Genomic DNA, 25,065 nt, shown 5'->3' on the forward strand with positions numbered 1-25,065 from the left:
AGAAGCACTTCATGTTGATTTTAGAATTTGTATGCTTTTGTCATTACTAATGTCACAGTAGCTTCTTTGCACATCTAGTACCCTTGAGGTACAGGAGAGAACAGCTTTGGGTTTTTTTGTTTTTGTTTTTTGCTGGCCATTCTCTGAGGGCTTTCTCTAAGGGCAGAAGATGGCAAGGTAATAGTTGTACCCACGTTGTCTGAAGAAGTGAGGTGCACTGCTAAAGGTCAAATGAAGCTTCATCCTCTGCGGTGATGTTGTTGGGGCTAATCTGGTGGAGGAAGCAGAATGAGTACACTTGGAACAACTCAGAAGTGATGTGAGGATATGTAGTTAGGTGGTGGATTTGTGACATGTTCACACGTGGAGGTTCAGAGTAAGGAGCAAGTTAGGGAGCCTGGAGTCAAAGAGGAAACTTGCCTGTGTGGTAAGGTGACAGGGAGAAGAGGGAAAAGAGGAAGAGCGCTGCAGGTGAGAGGTAGTAGTTAAACAGTGTGGAGTTGACCAGGGCAATGGCATCTCACAAGACCGAGGAGGGTAGCAGGCTGTCAGAGCTGCACAGGTCTTGTCACAGAAGAACCTAAGGAAGCTTTAGATTTTTCTGGCAGTGTTTTTCCTTGTTTGAATGATTCATTGTAAATTATTTCTCTCCCCCCTTTTTTTTGTGTGTCCCAATTTAGCACTCTGAATAATCCTGCTGATCAGATGGATGTGATTGGAGTGGGTGGCATTGACTTTGAAGATAACATCGCCCGCTTTTCTTCCAGGGGAATGACTACTTGGGTATGCTTTCCTGTACTAGTCTAACGTTGGCCCCCAGAGCCTGGGTGTGAGCCTTGAGATGGACTTCTTAGCACACAGTAGATAAGCAGCCAGGGCTGCGGGCGTGTGCTCTTCAGGAAGTCAGAACTTCCAGCTCCTTTGGTGTGTGCTGTCTCAGTCTAGCATCCAGAGCCACTGTGAGGTGTGAATGGTTCTGAGGGCCATTTCCCAATTCCTCCTCCTCTTGGCTTGTTTCTGAGTAAAACTTGCTCGTAGGTGAGCTGACTCTGCTCACTCACCCTCAGGGCTCCTCAGTGCAACTGAGATGATTTGCTTTTCACCTTTCAAAGTAAATCCAGTAAGAAAGCTTAATATGAAATCTGCTAACACGGAAATAATAGTATTTAGTTTCACACAATCAGAATGACTCCCAGCAAGTTTATAACCCAGTGGGTTCATGGTGAGTTCACCCTCCCTTGCCCTTGAAATTTGATTCGGAATTTGGAACTTTCTCAGAGTGACACTCAAGTACTCTGACCCTTGAGATGGCTGGGGGACACCTGCCCTGGCATTCTTTGGTGTCAGGTCATCTCTTGGTGCTCAAACTTTGCGTAGGACCTCCAACTCGAGGTCCCAAGTAAGGCTCCAGATTCACACTTGGGACTCATTCACATCTGCAGAACTCCATGGGATAGTCTTCTATGGCAGCCTTAGTGCAAGACATTGTGCGCTCCTGGGTGCCCCCTTCTGTCAGCTGCCAGGGCTCCCTTCCTGATGCATTCACTGGATGCCACCTGCTGGATTTGCCACTGCCTGCACGCCAGAGACCCCACTCAGCACAGGGACCACACCTGGTGCTGTGCCATGTGTCCTTATCTGTACTCCTCGGTCAGAGGAGACCTGGCCTCTGCCAGTGCAAGTCTCAGGCTCTTGTGTAGGCGTCTTCATTGATCTGTGACGGGATGTCACGCCTTTGGCCCTCATCGGGGACTTGTTTTTTAGTGGCAGTCTGAGCAGTGTTCTTTAGTTACCTACAGAGAGTGCTTGGGCTGACATGTCTTCCTCGGTGCCCACAGATCCTCCTACATTCCTTTTGTGAGACATTGGTATGCTTTTTCTCAACAGAATTTAAGATCCTGGCCAAGTGTGGTGGTAACAAGTTCAAGGCCAGCTAGGCTATATAATAAGAATGTATCTCAAAAAGAAAAAAGAAGGAAGGGGGGAAGGATGAAAGGAACATCAGCTTCTGTTGTACTTCTCATTTTGCTCCAAATTTCAGGAGACTTAAGAAGTGCTTAAACTGACTGCAAGTTTATTGTGAGCCTTTGGTCATTCTACATTGGCTTCTTCTTCCCTTTGAAACAGACCATGTGCATGCATACACACACACACACAGAAATATGCTACTTTTTTTCTAATTTTTAGTTTTCTGATTTTTCTAACATTTAAAACTTATCTAAAGAGAGTAGTTTCTCAATTCTATTCAGATTGACTAGTGTCTGGTTTTAGCAACTAGCTAAAATACTAGCACTTAAAAAATAATTTGTTGCCGGGCGCTGGTGGCTCACGCCTGTAATCCTAGCTACTCAGGAGGCTGAGATCTGAGGATCGTGGTTCAAAGCCAGCCCGGGCAAGAGAGACCGTGAGACTCCTATCTCCAATAAACCACCAGAAAACCGGAAGTGGCGCTGTAGCTCAAGTGGTAGAGCGCTCACCTTGAGCTGAAGAGCTGAGGGACAGCGCCCAGGCCCAGAGTTCAAGCCCCACAACCAACCAAAAAAAAATAATAATAATTTGTTGCCGGGCGCCAGTGTCTCACGCCTGTAATTCTAGCTACTAAGGAGGCTTAGATCTGAGGATCGCTGTTCAAAGCCAGCCCGGGCAGGAAAGTCTGTGAAACTCTTATCTCCAATAAACCACCAGAAAACCGGAAGTGGCACTGTAGCTCAAGTGGTAGAGCGCTAGCCTTGAGCTGAAGAGCTGAGGGACAGCGCCCAGGCCCAGAGTTCAGGCCCCATGACAGACAAAAATAATAATAATTTGTTTTTTGGCTGTCTTCTTTTACTGGGTATTGTAAAACATACTAAAAATGATTCTGAATCCCACACTAGCACTGAAGCTTGTTTCTGGTTTACAGGGAATTTCAGATTCGAGCCTGTAGCTGCCTCAGGTTTCAGTGTGTGAAGTCCTGTGTTTCTGTCCTAATCTATTCACTCCTTTCCCCACGTGGCTATGTGCCTGGGTTCCAGGGGAAACCAAGCTGTTCTTGTTTCTAGGAACTACCAGGAGGCTATGGTCGTGTGAAGCCTGACATTGTCACCTATGGTGCTGGAGTGCGAGGTTCTGGTGTGAAAGGGGGGTGCAGGGCCCTCTCAGGGACCAGTGTCGCCTCTCCAGTGGTCGCTGGCGCTGTCACCCTGTTAGTGAGGTAAGCATGTGCAGCACAGAGTGTCAGCTCTATCTGACCTTGGGGCAAAGGGGCAACAGTGGAGCAGACAGTGGGTTTGGGGCTCAAGGCATGCAGACTGGTGCTATCTCTGCAGGAGAGGCAGGGTCCCCACTGTTAGGGTTAGGTGATGTATGCCAATGCACCTTGTAATCTGGAGGAAGCCAGAGAGCGCTGTGTGTGGAGAATAGCTATTGACTGCGGTTTTAAATACATTGTGTGCTAGACCTGTGCATTTTCTCTTCACCTGAGTGCCATGTATTGGTCGGGGAAGAAGTTGCATCTTTTTCATGTCCTGTTTCTGTTAGGAGTCGTCAGCTTTGTTGTACCCACTTAATATGCCCACTCTGATGTTGTGGTTACAGAGAGATAGCAGTGTTGTGAAGCAGGTGAGCATGTCCATCTTCTCAGTGACCCTTGTTTGTTTGGGTTTTTTTTGTTTTTGTTTTTGGTCCGTTGTGGGGCTTGAACTCTGGGCCTGGGTGCTCTTCAGCTGAAGACTACCACTTGAACCACAGCACCACTTCCAGTTTTCTGGTGGTTCATTGAAGATAAGAGTCTCATGGACGTTTCTGCCCAGGGTGGCTTTTAACTGTGATCCTCAGATCTCAGCCTCCTGGATGGCTGGGATGACAGGCGTGAGCCAGCGGCGCCCAGCTGGTCCTTGTTTGCTTTTGTGGCAGCTCAGGCTGGACCGTGAGGGGCTGAGACAGGCTGGGTTCTTCCCTGTTAAATCTCATCTACGGCAGAGCAGAGCTGAGGCACAGGCCCGTCTCTGCAGATAGTGTGCCTGGTAGAGAGCTCTCAGACATGGGAGGTAGGGTGGAATCTTGCTTGCCCTGCCTGTGGTCAGGTGAACCTCGTGGGCTCACCCTCACTGGGCTAAACACCAGCCTCTGGAGCTTGTATTCACCCCTCTATCCCTCAGTAAATTGACTTCTGTTTAGCTGAGGTCCACATTTGGACACTCTTGTTTTTGTTGTAGTTTCTTGTTTGTTTTTTTGCCAGTCCTGGGGCTTGATTGAACTCAGCACCTGGGCACTGTCCTTGAGCTTCTTTTGCTCAAGGCTAGCGCTCTACCACTTGAGCCACAATACCACTTCCAGCTTTTTCTGTGTATGTGGTACTAAGGAATCGAACCTGAGGCTTCATGATGCTAGGCAAGCACTCTACCACTGAGCTACATTCCTATCCTCAATTTTTTTTTTTTGGGGGGGGGGTCCGGTCGTGGGGACTGAACTCTGGGCTTGGACACTGTCCCTCAGCTCTTCAGCTCAAGGCCAGCACTCTACCACTTGAGCCACAGCACCACTTCTGGCTTTTTTCTTATGTGGTGCTGAGGAATCGAACTCAGGGCCTCAGGCATGCAAGGCAAGCACTCTACCACTGAGCCACCTTCCCAGCCCCTCAATTTTTTTTTTTTAAGTAAGTGAGTTGCATGTTTATTTTAGCTTCTGATGGCAGAATTTATTTTGTTTATTAGTACTTGGGTCAAGTATCTGTCCACTCCTGCAGGTCAGAGGTAGGTTCTAGAAAGTGCTGCAGTGGCCTCTGAGTTGCCTTTGCTGCTAGAAACATCATCTCTCCCATTAGTGTGGCTCTCTCCCGCAGGCACACATTGAGATGCGTTGGGGAGGGAAGCCCGGTTGTATAGCTTGCTCATGCTTTTGTTCTTGCCAAGTGCCAGAGATTCAGCCAGGGCTCTTGTTTCTAGTGTTGTGCATTCTGGTAACAAAACACGGTCCACTTCGCCCACCTGCTGTGATTGTTAGCAGGAAGTGAGGGTTCCAGCTTCAGTGGAGCTGTCACCTCTGTGCTGCCCAGTGAGGGGGATGAGAAGATGGGAACTCGCCATTCCCAGTGACAGCTGTGACTGCAGACAGCTTCAGCATCAAGGAAAGCTTTTGCTTTCATCTCCTGCTGGAGATAAAAACACCTATTGTGATGTTAGGAATACCTTGTAGCTTGACAATAGCTCATGATAGATGCTGAGCCACAGGGAAGTGGAGCCTGACCTTTCCCTTTGCTTTATAGGTAGGAAGTGAAGGAGGGCTATTGACCTATAGCTTCTAGCAGTTACTTTATTCTGTCATTAAGAATTAATCGTTCTCTGTCTCCTCCTTCTGTCAGATTTTCCATTTAGAAAACTTGCCTACCCCTGAGACCAAACTGTCATGCAGAAATATTCCAAGGCTTTGTGCCTATTGATTTTTCCTCCCAGCTTGGAGATTAAAATTTACTTGTATAAAATCTATAGGTAGACCAAAATGGATTTTTTTTTAATGATAGCAAGGAGTTATTTTAGTAAAACAAAGTTAAAATAGGGACAAATAGTAAAAGAGAAACATTTCCTGCTACTCATGCCTGAAATGAAGACTCCAAAAATGAATGTTACAGACCACAATGAATGTTTTAATGATAGAGCTACCTAAGTTCCTGGCTAGGTAGAGCTGGGTATTAGTTTTCCAAGATGCATTCTGACAGTGAAATGCTGAAAGCGTCCGAGGTCCACACATCCAGGCCTCATCCACCTGGGTGACTCATCCTCCAGATGCCGGAACAAAAAGACAAAGGTTTGGTCTCCAGCCCACACCTCTGTCCCATCCTGCATTGAGTCCCTCTCCAGCATCCGCTTATGCTCATTTTCTTCCCCAGCCAGCTGATGTCCCAGATTGTGTTCACCCCTCTCATGAGGATCATACCTATGTGATAGATTTCATCATTATTGGGAAACTTAATTTTGCATAAACAGGCTGGATAAAATCATTGTTCAGAAAACCATCTGGAAGGTCACTTCCTGAACAGCTCATCCTGAGGCAGGTGCAGCAGCCAGTCACTTTTCTCGGCTTCACCCAAGAAACTCCTGTTAGAACTGAAACAAGACTGGGAGGGCTACCCAGTCCCTACCTTTGCAGTTAGGGACAGTCCAGTTTTCATTCTTTCACTGAGAGGAAATGAGCAAATTTTTATTCTCCCGCAGCACAGTCCAGAAACGTGAGCTGGTGAATCCTGCCAGTATGAAGCAGGCCCTGATCGCATCAGCCCGGAGGCTTCCTGGAGCCAACATGTTTGAGCAAGGCCATGGCAAACTGGATCTCCTTAGAGCCTATCAGATCCTCAACAGCTACAAGCCACAGGCAAGGTGGGTGTGCTGGTCTCAGTGGGCCTTTCTCCTTCACTGGTCCCTTGGATGTTTCCCTCTGCACATAAGAGCCTCAAGGACACTCAGCCTCGCATTTGGGTGCTCAGTTCTGGGTTATGGTGCGGCTTTTACTAGTGTGCTGACGGCAGAACTCAACCCACTGAGTCACCTAAGTTCTGTTACCTTCAGTGTAAGTAGTTAAAGAAAATGGCAACTCCCTGTTGGCATATTTAAACTTTTAACATAGATTTACAGAAATTTTGCAAGAAAGAATCCTCAAGAACTTGTTTCCAGCTTTCCCCGCTGACACCACCTTAGCTGATATCGTTTAATACAGGTTAAAAGTAAGGTGCCACCACTAGGCCTGTCTTACAAGGAATCCACGACGCTGCCCTTCACGTTCCCCTTGCATTCTTTGTCCAGGATCTGGAAACTCACTGCATTTTGTGGGGCATGATTTCCTCCTACCCTAGATAGCTCATCTAGCCTTCGTTATCACATAACTGGCTTTCTTAGAGACTGACAGGCACTTGTTTTGTCAGGTCTTTTCTCTTGATGGGTCTGAGGGGGGCTTTTTTTGTTTTTTGGTCTGTTTTGAAGTGATTTTAGATTTATGGACCATATTTAGTTGTGGATCTGAGTTTCTCTGTTGTCACATGGCCATACCCATTTGTTAGATGCCCCTCGTGCTGAACTAGGAATGGAGCTGGCCCAGCAGGATTCATTTGAGATAAAGGAAACTGAAACAAGTGTTGATCACTCCTCCAGCCCTCACACCAGTTCTGTCCATGTCCCTGTGGGTTGTGCTCTGCTAGCACTCATGGACTCAGCTGAGTGTATGGTTGTGAGTTTCAGCAGCACAGTGAGAGTTTAGAGGGACCTGTGGGGAAAGAGGACAACTCAGTTGCACAGTCTCGAGAACTCCTGGCTTAGCTTCCTAACTCCTTCTTCCTGGCTGCTCTGAGGCGGGGACACTCTCCTGGGGCTCGGTCTAGGTTTCCATTGGGGCTGGCCACACACTTGTTCTCTGTTAGCCAGAGCAGCTCCACAGTTCCAGCCTCCAGAGGCAGGTGCTCCCACCAACTGCCTAGCAGCCTTCTGAACCCAGGAGCGCCCCATAGCAAGCTCCTCACATCACATCAGCCCCGCAAGCCAGACCATGGTTCACTGTTTCCTGCTCCTCGGTCACTAAGAGGCCTGTGTTTCTGACATACTCTTCCTTATTCCAGCTTGAGCCCCAGCTACATCGACCTGACTGAGTGTCCCTACATGTGGCCCTACTGCTCACAGCCCATCTACTATGGAGGAATGCCAACAATCGTTAATGTCACCATCCTCAATGGCATGGGTGTCACTGGGAGAATTGTGGATAAGGTGATGCTTCTCTGACTGGACGGTGACCTAGCATGGCCTAGACATTTTGCCTTAGTTATCTGTCCTGAAGTGTAGAAAGGAAAGTTGCCCTTCTCTTCTATAGGGGACATGGGTTTCTCGTAGCCAGTCCTGCCCCAAAAGGTGAGGACATTGTTTACTTTCTTGCTTCAGTGTCTCGAGTGTGGCTTCTGACAGCTAGGCCCCATCACTTCTCCATCTGCATCGTGGTGGCTGGGATGCAGGCCTCGCTGTCATTACTTTGCTCCTTGGCCTTTGGGTTTGGAGAGTTCTTTGTAGTTTGTTCACTGCTTACTTGCTAAGTAAACATCAGAACAATAAGGGCCTGGGAAAAAAACTAGAACATTCTTTATATAGCCCCACTCTTCTAACACTGCCACTGTTTTAAAAAATAGGACTTACCATACCTAATCTGAAATACATACTTTTAAATCGTGTGGTAGGCAAGGATTCGAATCCATGCAATTTTAATTTTCTAGTTCTTGGAATCTGTCAGCATAAAACTCACATCTAACCTCAAATCTGAGTGTTTTGATTTACATAAGCTTTCTATTCAGGTAAAAATTCCTTATCAAACAGCTTCTGTGCATGTGTCACCCTTTTTTATGTAATGCGGGAAGATTATTTGAAGCGGTATTTTCCAGGCTTATCTGGTATCTTTCAGACAGCCCCCGGGCTTCTAGGTATTCATGTATCAAGTTGCCAACTTATTGAAATATTTCTAGTAACCAGTGTAGGTAATGAAGGATATGAGGCCTTTCTGTTTTCTGTATGCATTTCATTTCCACCTTGGCTTGGCTTCTGTTTTCCTGCAGCCTGACTGGCAGCCCTACTTACCACAGAATGGAGACAACATTGAAGTTGCTTTCTCCTCCTCCTCGGTATTGTGGCCTTGGTCCGGCTACCTGGCCATCTCCATTTCTGTGACCAAGAAGGCAGCTTCGTGGGAAGGCATTGCCCAAGGCCATGTCATGATCACGGTGGCCTCCCCAGCAGAGGCAGAAGTAAGTCCATGTCAGGCAGGGGCCTGTTTTTCTTGACCTTTTACCATCCCTAGCCAGGAAAGAGAGGAAGATGCTGAGGGTTGGGTGTGAACTACAGGTGGCAGATAGGATGGCCCTGGACCATCATGCACTGCCTCCAGAGTGGCTGCATCGATGGCCAGCCTCATAGAGAACAGGCTGCTGGCTTTGTTGTTGGCCCCACAGCACCAAGGACATGCCTGGGCTCATCAGAAGCAGGCCTTTTACAAAGTGCTTTGAGTTTTAAGTCTTCAGCTCTTGAGTTTGAATGAAATTAGTTGTGATACCTGAACGTTTGTTGTTACCTGGTGTTTAATGTGGGTTCAGCTAGTAAGTAGAAATGACCTTTTTTTTTTTCCGGTTGATCGTGGGGCTTGAACTCTGGGCTTGGGCGCTGTCCCTCAGCTCTTCAGCTCAAGGCAAGCACTCTACCACTTTAGCCACAGCGCCACTTCTGGTTTTCTAGTAGTTTATTGGAGATAAGAGTCTCACGGACTTTGCTTGCCCGGCCTGGCTTTGAACCATGATCCTCAAATCTCAGCCTCCTGAGTAGCTAGGATTACAGGCGTGAGCCACCAGTGCCTGGCTTTAGAAATGACCTTTTTAAGCTAGACTGGGTAGTGCATGCCTGTAATCCCAGCACTTGGGAGGCTGAGGCAGAAGTATTGAGAATTCAAGACCAGCCTGGGCTACATAGTGAGACCCTGTTTCAAGAAAACATAAGAGAAAAGAGATATTTTTAAACTTGAAAAACCTAAGAGTTTTTCCTGGAAAAGGACATTCCAAATTTCGAGGGATTTTTGTTTTCTTTTTCAAGGCGAAAAATGGTGCTGAGCAGACTTCAACAGTGAAGCTCCCAATTAAGGTGAAAATAATTCCCACCCCTCCTCGGAGTAAGCGGGTCCTCTGGGATCAGTACCACAACCTCCGCTACCCACCAGGCTATTTCCCCAGGGACAACTTACGGATGAAAAACGATCCCCTGGACTGGTAAGCATCTGCCTTGCACTGATGCGCTCCAAACCCCTGTCCTCATGGTGCCCTGTTGGCAATTCTGCCATGCTTTGAGGACATCTCGACTTCTCTTCTAAATATTCACAAATAAACTTAGAGGAATTCTGCTGCAGCCGGGCACTGATGGCTCAGATCTGTAATCCTGGCTACTCAGGAGGCTGAGATCTGAGGATCACAGTTTGTAGCCAGCTCAGGCAGGAAAATCTGAGACTCTTCTCTCCAATCAATCATCAAAAAGCCAGAAATGCTTGGCTCAAGTGGTGGAGCATTAGCTTTGAACAAAAAAGCTCAGGGACAGTGCCCAGGACTGGCAATTAATTTGTGCTGTAAAATCCTTGTTATCATTTCCCCTCACCTCCTTCATTCAGTTAGCCAGTAAATGCAGTCAGTGTCACCTTCAGCTGGCCCTGTCCTGCTGTGTGTTCCATCCTTTGCCCCCACCTGAGTATGTCGTCAGCATCCCGCACCTGGATGCCATGTTGCCTCCCTGTGTCACTCTGTTCTCTTGATCATTTCCCAAGTGTCACATGAAAACAAGCTCTCCTGATGCCTCTTCTGACTCATTTATCTGGCAGAGACTGAGCCGCTTCCCTCTGTGGCCCCTCACGCGCCCCTGCCCACTTGCTGTCCCTTCTAGGCCATCTGAGACACATTGTTCTTGGCCCAAAAGCCAGACGTTTCTGCTTTAGGTTAGGTATTTAGGTCCATGTTTAAAATAGGTGGATGGGAGGCTGGAAGATTTGACTAGGGTACAGGATCAGAGGGAGCGGGAGGCACTGGAAGATTGGGTTACAGGAGCAGAGGGATGTGGGGATATGAGGGCTGTCCCCTACAGGGAAGCCAGCACACTTGTGCTACTGTAGAAACAGGTTCTAGAGGGAGGCCGGGGAGCATTGACTTGCCTGGCCCTTGGTTTTGCCAAGAGCTGTGGGCAGAGAGGGCTGGAGAAGCCACATCAAGTAGGCCGTGCTGTCAGTCAGTCTCACTCAGGCTGTCCCTGATAGAAGACATGGCGCTTGTCCTCCAGGCTGTGGACCAGCCTCCTTGCCTCCCTGTGGCCATGCCCTAAGCTCATTGCCAGATGCAGTGGCTGCTGGCTGTTTGCTTTCTGCCACAGCCGAAGTGCTGTTTCTGTGCACCCTACGCTGCCTCTGCCCAGGCTGGCACTGCTCCTTCAGAGACGGCTGCACTTCTGAGGCAATCCCGTAACAGGACAGGCCTTTATCCCTGTGGCTCTTGCTTTTCAGGAATGGGGATCACATCCACACAAACTTCAGGGATATGTACCAGCATGTGAGAAGCATGGGCTACTTTGTGGAGGTTCTTGGCGCTCCCTTCACATGCTTTGACGCCACTCAGTATGGTGAGCCGCACATTGGACACATGTTAAATGTCTGAAAGTGAACCATTGAAGGAAACCTGGGCAGGGGCTCCCATCGAGTGGAGACCGGGAGGGAGGCTCTGATGATGTGCACACATCCTTGGTGATGATGGCCACGATGCCCAACTAAACACAGGGTTGATAGACATGGGGGGACAGAGATGTCTGCAGCTTTTGTTTTTAGTTTTAATTGTATCTTACTCCTTCGAGCAGCCAGCACTAGTTAGCAATGCCTGCTCTCTTACTCCTTGCCTCCTCCTGTGGCATTCACTACAGGGTAGCCCAAACCAAACTATTAGAAGTCAGTACCAGCCCGGTGCTGGTGGCTCACGCCTGTAATTCTAACTACTCATGAGACTGAGATCTGGGGAGCACGGTTCCAAGCCAACTTGGTCAAGAAAGCCTGTGAAATCTTTGTCTCCAGTTAACCACCAGAGAACCAGAAGTGGTGCTATGGCTCCAAGTGGTAGAGGGCTATCCTTGAGGAAAAAGAGCTCAGGGACAGTATCCAGGTCCCGAGTTTGCTCCATGAGCAGCAACAACAACATCAAAAGTCAGTACTGTCACTGTTCCTAAAACAGTGGCACCTGCTATCAGAAGTGGCTGTCCTCAGCCTTGACCCTTTGTCCCTAGGGACTTTGCTGATGGTGGACAGTGAGGAGGAGTACTTCCCTGAGGAGATCACCAAGCTGAGGAGGGACGTAGACAATGGCCTCTCGCTCGTGGTCTTCAGTGACTGGTATAACACTTCCGTCATGAGAAAAGTGAAGTTCTATGATGAAAACACGAGGTACTGGAGCAGCCAAGGTGGCGCATGCCTTTGTGACTTGCTGGGTAGCAGAGAACAGGAGTGGAAAAGCTCTTTGTATGGAAAGAAATTGCCTGTAAGGAAAGATGCTCGTTGACCTAACACACAGTTTAGAGGTGGTCTCTTTCCTTGTTGATCTTAGGTACTCAAGCTTTAAGTTTCTGTTTAGTCCTGTTCCATTCTGTATCTTTTAATAGTAAGGTAGGCAAATTCAAAATGTACCTAAAAAACTTTGGAGACTTTCTAGTTAATTAGCTGTTGATCAAGGATCTCTAGACTAGCAAATATATTATTTGTAATAAATTTGGATTTTTTTTTCTGTATAGTCTTGTGACTTGACTGTGTAAGTTTCGTGTGTCTTTTCCCTTGTTTCTCTGATTGTGGCTGAGCAGTTAGAGGTGGTGCATTTCAGTGAAGTGCTGATTCTAATGCCATAAAATAAAGCCTTGCCATATTCTGCACATGGGTTGCCAGTTGTTTGAAGTTTTTCTCAAACCAAGCAACTGGTTCCCATTGACACTTGGGTGTGGATGGGATTGTTACCTGAGATGTGTAGTTTTGTCAGGGATACATGAAATGTGTAGGTTTTTACTTCTTGTCCTCTCTGCTGTTGCCATTTCTTTCAGACAGTGGTGGATGCCAGATACAGGAGGTGCCAACATCCCAGCTCTGAACGAGCTGCTGTCTGTATGGAACATGGCATTCAGTGATGGCCTATACGAAGGGGAGTTCACCCTGGCCAGCCATGACAGTAAGGCTTATGTCTGTATGAGCGTAGGCATGAGCTATGTACTATGAGCAAGGGGGAGGGGTGAGTAAAGCAAAGTCTCAAAGCCAGGGTAATGGGATTCCTAAGCACTCTAGCATTTGGAAAGGATTAGTCAGTGCTTTCAGAACTGCCTCTGAGGCTAGACATGTAGCTCAGAGGGAAGAGTGTTTACCCAAAATGTGCAAGGCCCTGGAGTCTATCCCCAGCATCAGGAAACAAACTGAAAGTCTTCATGCACTACTCATTCTCAAATAGGAAATGCCTCATAGGTTCTGATTACTTATAAAATAATATTTGCTCCCACATAAATTTTTAGCTGTGATTTTTGTGGCCCATATAATGATAATTATTCTTGACCGGCTCTTCGAGCCCTGACTGAGCTTGCCCTGTGTTTCTGGCTTCTCTGACTTGCCCTGTGTTCAGGCACTGTATATTAATCTGTTTCTTACTTGAATTTTGAGAAGATCACTTAATTTCAGTATGACAAGGAAACAGTATATTCTCAAGATTACAGAGAGTCTTACAAATAGATCCAGTTGGGAGACAAGAATGCACTAGTGAAGAATGTAAATGAGTAGCTGTTGGTGGAGTGCTTGGGGTTTCTGTGCACCTGTGACTGAACAATTGTTTTCTAGTGTACTATGCATCTGGGTGCAGTATCGCTAAATTTCCAGAAGATGGCATTGTCATAACACAGACTTTTAAGGACCAAGGTAAAGAATGCTGTTCCCAGGTTTTTTGCTTCCCTCTTTTTCCACCTTCTCCCTCCCTCCTCCTCTCCCCTTTATCTCCCACCCTCTCCTCTCCTCTTCCTCCTCCCTCCCTCCCTCTTTCTTTCAATGGCTTTCTTGCATATCACTCCCACAGCATAGCATTCACCCTTCTAAATTGCTCAGTTCCATGAATTTTAGTGTATCCACAAAAGTTGTCTACATGGCACAGTCTGCTTTTGAGAACATTTCCATCAACCCCCGAAAGGTCCATTAACAGTGTGATCTCCTTGCCCTTTTTTTTTTTTTTTGTCTTTTTTGGTACTGGGGGTCAAACCCAGGACCTTGCACTGGCTAGGCAAGCGCTTTGCCACTGAGCTTCATACAGCCCAGCCCTTCTTTGCCTTTCTTTTCATTGGCAGTACTAGACATTTGAACTCAGCTGGCTTGGTACTGCTGAGCTGTGTATGTATGCCTCCAGTCCTGTTTTTTACTGGTTACTTTTAGGTTAGGCTACATGACTGAGCCTACAATGGCTTCCCTTTGTCTTTTGGAATGACAGACATGCATGCTGTCAGCTTACCTTCCATGGAAACAGGCTTGCTTACAGATTTTCTGCCGGGGCTAGGCTGGCATCCCAGTCACCCTTCCATGTGCCTTGGGATGATGGACACACACCATCGCTCACAGCTGTGGGGTGAAAGGCAGTCTCATAAGCTTTTTTGCCCAGGTTGGCCTCAAACTGCTATCTTCCTTCCTCAACTTCTCAAGAAGCTAGGATTATGGGCATTAGACACGAGTGCCTGGATTTGTTGTTGTTATCGATTCATTTTAAAACTTCTTGCAGTAGTATTTCTATACTACTTAATGTAAGCCTGGCTCTTGCTGGTAATTTGAATATACGTATATAGGGGCCATTGTAAAAGAAACAGAATTCCTTCAAGAGGGAAGCTCAAATATTTGTTGTTTCTGTCTATGGGTGGTTCTGCTTTGGTAATTTCCAGATCACTTTAGAAAAAATTTGACCATCTTTTAGCATTCTGCTTCAGCTACAGGCAGACATTGCCAGGAAGGCAGGTCAGTCCCCAGCTCAGTATCCATGACATCACCAAGTGCTTTATGTGCAGAGCCCGCCTGGTGAGTAGGGAGGAACAGGGGTAAGCCTTTGAAAGCCCGGCATGGAGCATAGGGCAGCAAGAGGACCTGGGGATGGTCTTCCCACACATCTCATGTGCAGGTAGTGATGTCTTCAGCATGCCTACCCTCCACCACTGTAAAGAGACCATTCTCTGGAATTGAGAATTAGGGACTGTTTTATTCACTGAAGACATGAAACTAAGATTTCTCAGATAACCTGCTTATGGCTGCAAGATAGAACTTAATTCATATTGCCTGGGAGGGTTTTCTTCTTTCCTCAAGGCAGATCAATCCTTGTTACCTAGGGGTATATTTTAACTGTCAGGTTTTTTTTCCCCTTCAAGGCAAGGCCAGTCCATTAACAATTCTGTTACCTAGAGATACATTTCAACTGTCACAAGGACACACTGATCATGTTTTGCCAAGCCCTCAGCCCAGTTCCCCGTGGTAATTTTCCTAACAAAAGCAGTTCTCATAGGCATGTACTTCCAGTGCTGGGTGCAGGGAAAAGGTGAAAAGCACGATCACAGGATTAGTTAGCTACCCTCTGGCAGCTCATCGCTTTGACCAGGCAGGGTGGGGGGGGAAGGGGTAGTATATCAAAGGTAGATTTAACCATTCACAGTCTATTTGGTGTTTGAGAATAAAACTCAACTGCTTTGGTTTGACATGGGGTACAGTCCAGGTTATGCTGGATCTCATCAAGCCAGGAGGCCAAATGGCTACTTGGTGTACATTTCCCTAGTTCTCCTATTCTCTTGCTCCACCTTGCCCTCCTCCAGAGAACACTGCATTTTATTCTACTTGGCTCCTTGTGAGACTATACAGGGAGGGCCAGAAATGCAGCACTCACTTACCATAGACCTGTTAGATATTGTTGCTGCATCAAGCCCTGGCTTCTGGGGAGGGGGAGGAGACTGCACGATACCCCTGACGCTGCCGCCCATGCATTTATCCCATTTTAACCTCCTCATTAAACATTCCACACTGTGTCATCTGTAGAGGCAGAGGTAGGGATGCTTTCCTTATGGAACATTTGTACTTGTGGCTTTTAGTAAAATTCCACCAGTAGCTCCCACTACAAGGAAGTGTCCACAGATAGACTTATGAAGAGGTTTTGTTATTATTAGGGAAATATTTAAAACACTGTAGTGAGAGCTACTGGTAGAATTTTACTAAAACTGAAATTGAGACTTGAGATACTGCTTTCCTGTTCTTAAAAGTTTGCACTGTTTTGACTGAATATTAGGGTTTTGTTTGGTTTTGTTTTTGGTCACGTAGATTAAATCTAGAAAACAATTCCCCAACAAAACCTCTTCTGTTTCATTGTTGTGTTGTTCCAGGATTGGAGGTTTTAAAGCAGGAAACGGCAGTTGTTGAAAATGTCCCCATTTTGGGACTTTATCAGGTTCCGTCTGAGGGTGGAGGCCGGATTGTGCTGTACGGAGACTCCAATTGCTTGGATGATAGTCACCGACAGAAGGGTGAGATAAAGCAGGGGATGGGCTGTGGGGGTGAACTCTTGCCTGCCACACACAAGCACGAGCCCCTGGGTTCTGTCCCCAGTACTCCAGAACAACAATAGCTACCACAGGGGCTTGGACACAGGAACCCCACATTTCCTTTGTGCCTGGAAAGGGTTTTTGAGAGGCTAGTGAATGAACAGCACCTGCTCATAGGAGCCAGGGACAGCAGGCTCGAGAGCTCCAGGGACTGGAATTGCTTGCAATATTCTGATAAGTATCTAAGGGTTGATAGGTTTAGGCAAAAGAAAACTGCCTTTACAGGCCTCAATGCCACTCCTGTCTTCCCAGCCCACAGCCAGTGGGCCAGGGTGACCTGTGTGTAAGCCCTGGATTCAGCTGACCCAGCTTTTGCTTCCTGCTGGGCAGGGTGCACTTTGCAAGTGCAACCATGTGGGAGTGCCCTATTCTGCTCTGGTCCACTCTTGTTCATGGCTGTCTCTGACCAGCAGGAGATAAAGATGGGGCAAAGAGAGAGGACTCAGCCCCCTTCTTGTCTTGGGTCTTCTGGATGAAAGGCTTTTGAGCTGGGACACAGACTTTAAAGTAGGGTAGTGAAGGTGCTCTGCCTTCCTAACTGGTAAGAGGAAGCCAGGACCTCCCAGCTCACTGGAGGGCAGGGCAGGGCAGGGAAGGGAAGGGACTGTTAGCACCCAGGGTTCACAGGCTTCCTTTTCGAGCTGAGCATGGTGCATTGCACCTCTCCCAGCTCCCATGTAAAGTTGTGGCTGACTAAGTTTCAGGTGTTATGTAAAGCCTTAGAATATGACTGGGTTTTTAGAAATTAAAAAAATGAGGTTAGAGTCACAGTAGATGGAAGATTAATGTCTCGTTTCCACAGAGATGCTCTTTTAAGATCTGAGATCTCCTGGTAAGAGGCTTTATTAAAATTTTAAATACCTGAGAGGACTGTCGTATCCCTGCCTTTCAAACAGTGGCTTTTAGCATCTTCTGTGGGCTTCACGCCTTGACCAGAAGTGCTGCTTCAAGAAGAGCATGTAGTGCACTCTCCTGTCAGGTTGCCCGGGTGGTGTTGATGGGGCATCACAGCCCCCTGAGGAAGGAGCTATCGTATGGCTCAGAGATGCGAGGTGGCCTGAGAAAAGGCCTGACTGTGTGTCTGGGACCCAGAAACTCAGCCACCCTGGCTGTGCCTCTCACAGTGTAAATCACATTTTCTGCCCCTGGTTGCTGGTCATGCTGTCCAGCCCTGCCCTCTGCCCCCTGGTCTGGGGGTCCCCACTCTCCAGGCCATTGTTTTCTCATGGATGTCACATGGTCTTGCTGTCTCTGCATGAACCCTGCTCTGTCCTTGGTCATGAGGGTCCAGGGCTGAGTGTGACATCCAGATAGCCAAGCCAGCCCAGTCGTACTGACCTGCACTGACCCTTGGGGGTGAAGCTGTGGAGCACATGGGCTGGGGACTGAGTGGAAAGTACATGCTTCGTGGGAAGAGGGGACCTGTACTTGTGACATCCTAAACCCCTTCCCCTCGTTCTGGGGGCTAGCTTTCTGTTGCTTCCCTGTGACGATAGCTGGGTTTTTTTTTGTTTTTGTTTTTGGCCCGGTCATGGGGCCTGAACTCTGGGCCTGGCGCTGTCCCTCAGCTCTTCAGCTCAAGGCTAGCACTTTACCACTTGAGCCACAGTGCCACTTCCGGTTTTTTTTCTTTTTTGCTTATGTGGTGCTGAGGAATCGAACCCAGGGCCTCATGCATGCAAGGCAAGTGCTCTACCACTGAGCCACCTTCCCAGCCCACGATAGCTGGTTTTACAACTCATTCCTTAACAGCATGCTTGTTGCCTTTGCAGACTGCTTTTGGCTTCTGGATGCCCTTCTGCAGTATACATCCTATGGGGTGACCCCTCCCAGCCTTAGCCACTCGGGGAACCGGCAGCGCCCTCCCAGCGGGGTGGGCTCGGCCCCTCCCGAGAGGATGGAAGGTGAGTATGCAGCCCCCAGGTGCCTCCGCAGGGAGACAGAGCCAGCCCCGCATTGCTGTGTTGGGAATCAGTCATGTCCTGTAGCCAGTGGGGCCTGTGTGCCTGTGAGCAGCCCGTGTTTCCTTGCTGGCTGCTGGGGGCTGACTGGGTGGTGAGAGAGTGCAGGGGCTATCCTCTCTGACTCAGGATGGAAGGCACTGTGGTCTGCGTGGTCATCTATATCCATCGTCCCCCTTACCACCAAGATGAGGCCCCTGCAGTGGACAAGGACAGGGATAGCACTCGATAGATAACACACCAGGCTGGGCGCTGTGCAGGGATAGGTATAACCCAGTAGTTGTGTGAAGGGCACGCTCATTTCCCATGAGCACACGGGTGTTCTGGAACTGTAGAACACTGCTGCTGAGTGTGTGGCCGCCAGCCTTATGCAACACAGAAAGGAGATAGAGCTAAAGATACCAGGCATAGTGGTACCTGACTAATCCTAGCGCTCAGAAGGCTGAAGCTGGAGTGTCTAGGGTCAACCAGAGCTTCATAACAAGATCCTGCCTCAAAAAGGAACAAACAAAACCAAAGTCATTTTTTTTTTTTGTCAGTCATGGGGCTTGAACTCTGGGCCTGAACACTGTCCTCAGCTCTTCAGCTCAAGGCTAGTGCTCTACCACTTGAGCCACAGCACCACTTCCCCCAAAGAAATTTTTATGGCTAAAGTTTAAGTGAAAGTTATTTTAATCACTTTAGTGTAAAACATCAAAAGCATCATTTTGACATATGCCACCACCCATTCCAGTTGCTCAGCCACATGTAGCTAGCAGTTATAGTAAAAGATGGCCCACATCCAAGAGATGTCAGAACCTTTGAAACTGCAGGGTACACACACACTCTTTGGCCAGAAACTGCGGGGTATACACACACTTTGGCCAGAAACTGCGGGGTACACACACACTTTGGCCAGAAACTGCGGGACACACACACACACACACACACACTTTGGCCAGAAACAGCGGACACACACACACACACACACACACACACACACACACTTTGGCCAGAAACTGCGGGGTATACACACACTTTGGCCAGAAACTGCGGGACACACACACACACACACTTTGGCCAGAAACTGCGGAGTATACACACACTTTGGCCAGAAACTGCAGGACACACACACACACACACACACACACACACACACAGTTTGGCTAGAAACTGCGGACACACACACACACACACACACACACACACACTTTGACCAGAAACTGCAGGCACACACACACACACACACACACACTTTGGCCAGAAAATTATTATGCAAGAAAAAGGTGGTTCTGTGGGGAACACACACACACTTTGGCCAGAAACTGCGGGGTACACACATACACTTTGGCCAGAAACTGCCGGACACACACACACGGACACACACACACACACACACACACACACACACACACACACACACACACACTTTACACACACACACACACACACACACACACACACACACACACACACACACACACACACACACACACACACACACACACACACACACACACACACACACACACACTTTGGCCAAAAAAATTATGCAAGAAAAAGGTGGTTCCATGGCACTGGCGTCAGATTTGTTTCTTCAAAGGTGACTAGCAACAGCTGGCCTGCCAGGGCTGCACCTGTTGTCTGGTGGCATCAGGGATGACCTTGGAAGCACGCAGGGATGTGGGGGACTGCACACATGTCGGCAGTCAGGCACACAGACACAAAGCCCATTTTCTCCCTGGCGTCTTGGGTGATGGCTGCTCTTTTGTTGCTTTTGCTGCTGCCACAGGAAACCATCTTCATCGCTACTCCAAGGTTCTCGAAGCCCACTTGGGAGACCCGAAACCTCGGCCACTACCAGCCTGTCCACACTTGTCCTGGGCCAAGCCCCAGCCTTTGAATGAGACAGCGCCCAGGTCAGTGCCTGCCAGTGCCTTTCCCTTGCCCCTCAGGGCCTGTGACTCACTCCTTTGTCATTTTCTGATGAGTCCCATATTGCCTTTTGGTGGCACAAAAGAGTGCCTTGGGAAATAAGCATTGTGCTGCTCTGGCAGTCCTTGTTTAAAACCCAAGACACCTCCCCCCCCCCCCCCCCCAAAGCAGCCACTGTGGCTCAGCGTAGGGCTTGTGATTACCCTCTGCGGTTGCACTCCCTGCTGAGGTGTCCACTATGAAGTGAAACACAGGCTCTTGTCACTTGCCAGGGCGGAGACTGCCTGTGGGTGTGGCCTCTGCCATGGAAGCCCACCCAGGTGAGTGTGTGGGTACCGTTCACCTTCCGTGCTGGTTGTATTGCTAGGGGAGCACCTCCTCTTGTGCCATCCCTGACCTCCGCCTACTGAGCAGTGTAGCACTGTCTGTGGGCCCGAGTGGCCCTGTTCCCCCCTCCCCCGCCTCTTCTCCAATCATCCCGCTCCAGTTGCCACCCATGAAGTTCCACCGCTGTCTCTCTTGGTCAGGATAAGCCAGTCCCTGCTCTCCCTCTCTCCAGTGCTCCTGCCCCAGCAGGATGAAAGGAGGAGGATGGGGGCCAGGTATCCCAGGAACTGCCATCAGCAGAGTGCCACTTCCTTGCCCCCACTTCTGCTGACAATAGATCCCTCTACACGCTTTTTCCTCCCCCTACTGGGATCAGTGTGGATGGTGGACAGGGCTCCACACGTACTGGAGGCAAAGTGTTCTCTGCTTGACGTGAACAGCAATTGGTCAGCCTGTGCTGTGTCTTCACCCAGAGTGCGCCTCAGCGCAAACAAGGAGATTAGAACAGCACAGCGTCTTCTCTCTAAACTTTTAATTACTGAATACATTGCCATTCTAGTGTCACCCCATTATTTAAACTTCTGACATGCTTCCATTTTTGCACCCTATGTATTTATAACCCTCTATTATCCTGGCATTCAAGCCAGACTTTAAATTCCAGACATGCTCAGCAGCTCATACTCAAAGGACAGTCAGTGTTCACTAAAGTTCCAGAAACTCAATTATTCTCCACAAGCTGTTTAAGGCTCTGAAACAGATAATGGTGCCCTCGCTATCTACCGTCCACATCAAATAAGCCAGCAAACATGAGGTGCATTGGAGGTGCTGATAAAGTCCAACTCCTGCAGTTTTGATTCTGACTGACCCTCAGTAATCCCTGCTCCTTAACGTGCTGCTGCATCAATTTATCTCACATTTCCCATCTAGTGGGAAATTATTCTCAGTCCTCAGAGACCTCTGAATCTGTGAAGACTAGAGTATAGTGTTGGCCAGCAGCAGGGTCTGGGGCTGTGCTGTGTGAAATGTCCTTAGATGCACTGGGAGCCTCAGCCCTAGGAGGAGGTTGCTCTGCCTGTACCTGCCTTCTCTGAAAGACTTCGGTGGTGGTGATGTGAGCATGCTGGTACTGTGACTGCTCCCCCGAGAAATGCCATCACCAGGTCATGGGGCTCCAGAGTAGAGTGACCATTAGAACCCAGAGTGGCTCCTGCGCACTCAGCCCAGATATGACCGATTCCATGACTGTCAGTTAAATGTCCAGACTGGTTACCCCAGAGCTATAAAGTCGTGCACAAGTACAGGCAGGTTATGGGCTTGGAAATTCCCAGTCCTGCTCCTAGGAAAGCCTAACCTCCACCCTGGTGCTGCTGTTGGGACCGGCTGTCTTTGGCTTCATTCAACCAGACACACGCTGACAGCTTCCTGATGACAGCAGAAAAGCAGGGCATTCTCCAACTGCAGGCCTGCTCCTCCCTGTGTCTAACGGCCCCTCCTGATGGCAGCAGAAAAGCCAGGCATTCTCCAACTGCAGGCCTGCTCTTCCCTCTGTTGAACTGGCCCTCCCGAGTCGCCTGCTGCTGTCTACAGTGCTCAGCCCCTATGCTCTTCAGGTCTAGTTGCACTGGCTCAAACAAGTTCCTCAGACCAAGACCAGCAGTAACCATGTCTTGAACGCTCAACACATTCCTCTCATGGAGCAAAATGTCCCTCACAGAGCGAAATGTCCTCCACCCAGAGCACCACGTCCCTCTCACAGAAATGTCCTCCACCCAGTGTGCTGTGTTCCTCTCACAGAGAGAAATGTCTCCCACCCAGAGCACCACGTCCCTCTCACAGAGTGAAATGTCCCCACCCAGTGTGCTGTGTTCCTCTCACAGAAAGAAATGTCTCCCGCCCAGAGCCCCGTGTCCCTCCCCCAGAGCACACTGCCTCTCGTAGGACACCTTGTCCCGCACAGAGCGTGCATGCTTTATCGGTGGCTGCCACTCTTCAGCCCAAGCAGGCAGGTGTTGCTTCTCTTCACTGCTTGGCTGCTCGTGAGTTTTATCCCGTTCTTTCTGTGGATGGTGGTTTCCTTAAGGGCACAAGATGCCCAGTTCTCATGTGTTGTTGGGGTGTCCTCACTGTGCTCTGTACATCCTCAGGAAGTTCAAGTGGAGCCCACTCTCTTACTGCTTCGGGAGTGGAACTTGGGCTCCTCCATCCACTGCTCCTTGCAGAAGTGCTGTGAGTGGAGAGGGGCTGGTGTGCAGTGTTACAAACCCAGGATGTTACAAATCCTGAGGTCTATGGCACGAGGTTGGTTTTGGCCTGGAAAAGATGGCTCCCACTGGCTGCTGAGCTGGTAGTTAGGCAGACAAAGCCCTTCCCTGTGACCTGTAGACACGTGTTGCTCTCAGGCTTGGGTTAAGCTTCCTGGGCTGGTGCAGTTGGTTATCTTTGTTTTCATCATTTCTTTGAAGTAATCTTTGGAAACACCAGAAGTTACTCTCCATCGACCTGGACAAAGTGGTATTACCCAACTTCCGATCGAATCGCCCTCAAGTGAGACCCTTGTCCCCTGGAGAGAGTGGTGCCTGGGACATTCCTGGAGGTGAGCCCTTAGGCACTTCCTCGCATGCTGAGTCTTTTGAGTTGTCCCACGGTCTGCCCTCCGTCCTCCCTCCTCCAGAGGTGGGCCAGGCCACCCCTGTTTGCCTTCCTGGGAACCATGATAGCCCTGGACACGTGTGTGTGATACAGGTCAGCAAGACCAAGAGCAGGAAGATGGCACTCTTTCCGAAGTCCATTCTCCATTTCTTTTATTAAAGTTTCTAGTCATTTGCATACCCTATGAAAGTTGTGCAAGCCAGCATGTATTGTGTTCTTCAGGCTACCTGCTGCAGCTAGCTGTGCAGTGGCAGGTCTCCTGTTTCTTCTCCCAGCCCCTAGTGCCTGAGATCCCTGTGGCCCTGAGGTGTGTCCTGCCCTGACCCTGGAGGACACTGAAGCCTAAGTAGACTTTGTAGCCAGGTTCTCCTTCAGCCAGACCATTGATACCAAGTCACTCAGCTGAGCACAGAGCAGCTCTGGGAACTTCACCTTCGGGGGGGGGGGGGGGAGGCGGGGGGGCGGGTCACAGTTCCCAATAGGGAGCTCTTTGGACTTCAGAAATAGACCAAGGGGCTGGGAAGGTGGCTCAGTGGTAGAGCACTTGCCTTGCATGCTCAAGGCCCTGGGTTCGATTCCTCAGCACCACATAAGCAAAAAGAAGCCAGAAGTGGCGCTGTGGCTCAAGTGGTAGAGCACTAGCCTTGAGCTGAAGAGCTGAGGGACAGCACCCAGGCCCAGAGTTCAGGCCCCACGACCAGACCAAAAAAAAAAAAAAAAAACAGACCAAGAACTCCAGGAATCATATAGGCTTAGTCTTTGCCACCTAGTCCTGGAGACTTGGTGTGTTGACTCAGGCCTAGGGTGCAGTGATGGGGACAAGCTTAGGACTCCTCAGCAACATCTCCACAAGGGTCCTCCAGCCAGATGTCCCACACAGGCAGGGCGCCCCAATCCTCCAACCAGGTGTCCCATGCTGCAGGGCGCCCCGGTTCTCCAACCAGGTGTTCCATGCTGCAGGGCCTCTGGCCAACAGCCCTTGGCCTGCCCTCTTTCTCCCTAGATGGAGACTTGACTGTCTTCAGGTGCTTTTGGGAGCCAAGTCCCTTATGCACACAGGAGTGCTCATGCTCAGATGCGGAGCATGCAGCTGTACATTCTGTCCTGCCCACACTCCCCACACCACATAGCAGCCTCCGTTACTGGGCTCAGGCTGCAGAGTGAGGTCGCCTTGCCAGGTCAGCTAATGAATCTACTGGCCTTTAGCTTCTGACGAGCAACTCTTACAGAAAGGCTGTTCTGCTAATCCTTGCCTCCCTGTCCCTTTGCAGGAATTAGGCCCGGCCGCTACAACCAGGAGGTAGGCCAGACCATCCCTGTCTTTGCCTTCCTGGGAGCCATGGTGGTCCTGGCCTTCTTTGTGGTGCAGATCAATAAGGCCAAGAGCAGGCCGAAGCGGAGGAAGCCCAGGGTAAAACGCCCACAGCTCATACAGCAGGCCCACCCACCTAAGACCCCGTCAGTGTGACCATCGGTCTGGCTGACCATTGTCCTGATCACCCTGGTGGGCAAGTAGAGCCCAGACAGTGTTTCAAGGGGTCCCCATGCCAGGGCCTCCCCTCCTCCGATGCACCCAGGTCCGCAGTACCTCCTGAAGTACCTCATGGCCCTGGGCACCAGTAAGAAGGACTCCACGGTCAGCCTCACGTGGTGTCATGCCTGACCAGGCACCAGAGATGGCTCTGCCCTGAGAGGACAACATATTTTCTCCGTAAGCTCAGCCGCCCTGACTGAGCTAAGATACATGCGCTTGTTAAAGGCTATTTTCTATATTTATTGTGGAGAAGAGTCACTTTAAAGACTTGTGCTATTTGAAGCAAAGCTATTTTTTTTGTTAATGGAATGCAGTTTTCTACTCTTACACCATGAGAAACAACACAGATTCCGTGGTCTCCTTTTGGATGAGAGGACAGATTTGAAGGAAACTTGCACAAATCTGTGAAACATAGACCTTTGCTTTATTTTTATAAGTATCAACTGCCATCATGTTTTGTAATTTGGGGTCTTGATTTCACCATTGTTGGTGAGGAATTTTCAATAAATATACATAACCTGTCTGAAGCTGAAAA

The 25,065-nt window shown here is 49.0% G+C and overlaps 1 protein-coding gene across 2 annotated transcripts in view; it reads left to right on the forward strand.

Moving 5' to 3' along the window:
• The window catches only part of LOC138822870 (membrane-bound transcription factor site-1 protease), a 45,725-nt gene extending 20,660 nt beyond the window's left edge, over positions 1–25,065 (forward strand). For both annotated transcript variants that reach the window (XM_070015834.1, XM_070015833.1), the window contains 15 exons: positions 681–783; positions 3,039–3,190; positions 6,189–6,350; positions 7,580–7,724; positions 8,558–8,746; positions 9,582–9,754; positions 11,026–11,141; positions 11,793–11,949; positions 12,594–12,718; positions 13,372–13,449; positions 15,927–16,067; positions 17,918–18,049; positions 19,878–20,004; positions 22,810–22,940; positions 24,268–25,065. In XM_070015834.1, coding sequence (XP_069871935.1) covers positions 681–783; positions 3,039–3,190; positions 6,189–6,350; positions 7,580–7,724; positions 8,558–8,746; positions 9,582–9,754; positions 11,026–11,141; positions 11,793–11,949; positions 12,594–12,718; positions 13,372–13,449; positions 15,927–16,067; positions 17,918–18,049; positions 19,878–20,004; positions 22,810–22,940; positions 24,268–24,464 — 2,128 coding nt within the window. In that variant the 3' untranslated portion in view covers positions 24,465–25,065. The remainder of the gene's footprint in view (positions 1–680; positions 784–3,038; positions 3,191–6,188; positions 6,351–7,579; positions 7,725–8,557; positions 8,747–9,581; positions 9,755–11,025; positions 11,142–11,792; positions 11,950–12,593; positions 12,719–13,371; positions 13,450–15,926; positions 16,068–17,917; positions 18,050–19,877; positions 20,005–22,809; positions 22,941–24,267) is intronic.

The sequence above is a fragment of the Dipodomys merriami genome, unplaced genomic scaffold (assembly GCF_024711535.1).
Source record: "Dipodomys merriami isolate MVZ:Mamm:240054 unplaced genomic scaffold, mDipMer1.0.p SCAF_116, whole genome shotgun sequence".
In the NCBI taxonomy this organism is placed as follows: domain Eukaryota; kingdom Metazoa; phylum Chordata; class Mammalia; order Rodentia; family Heteromyidae; genus Dipodomys; species Dipodomys merriami.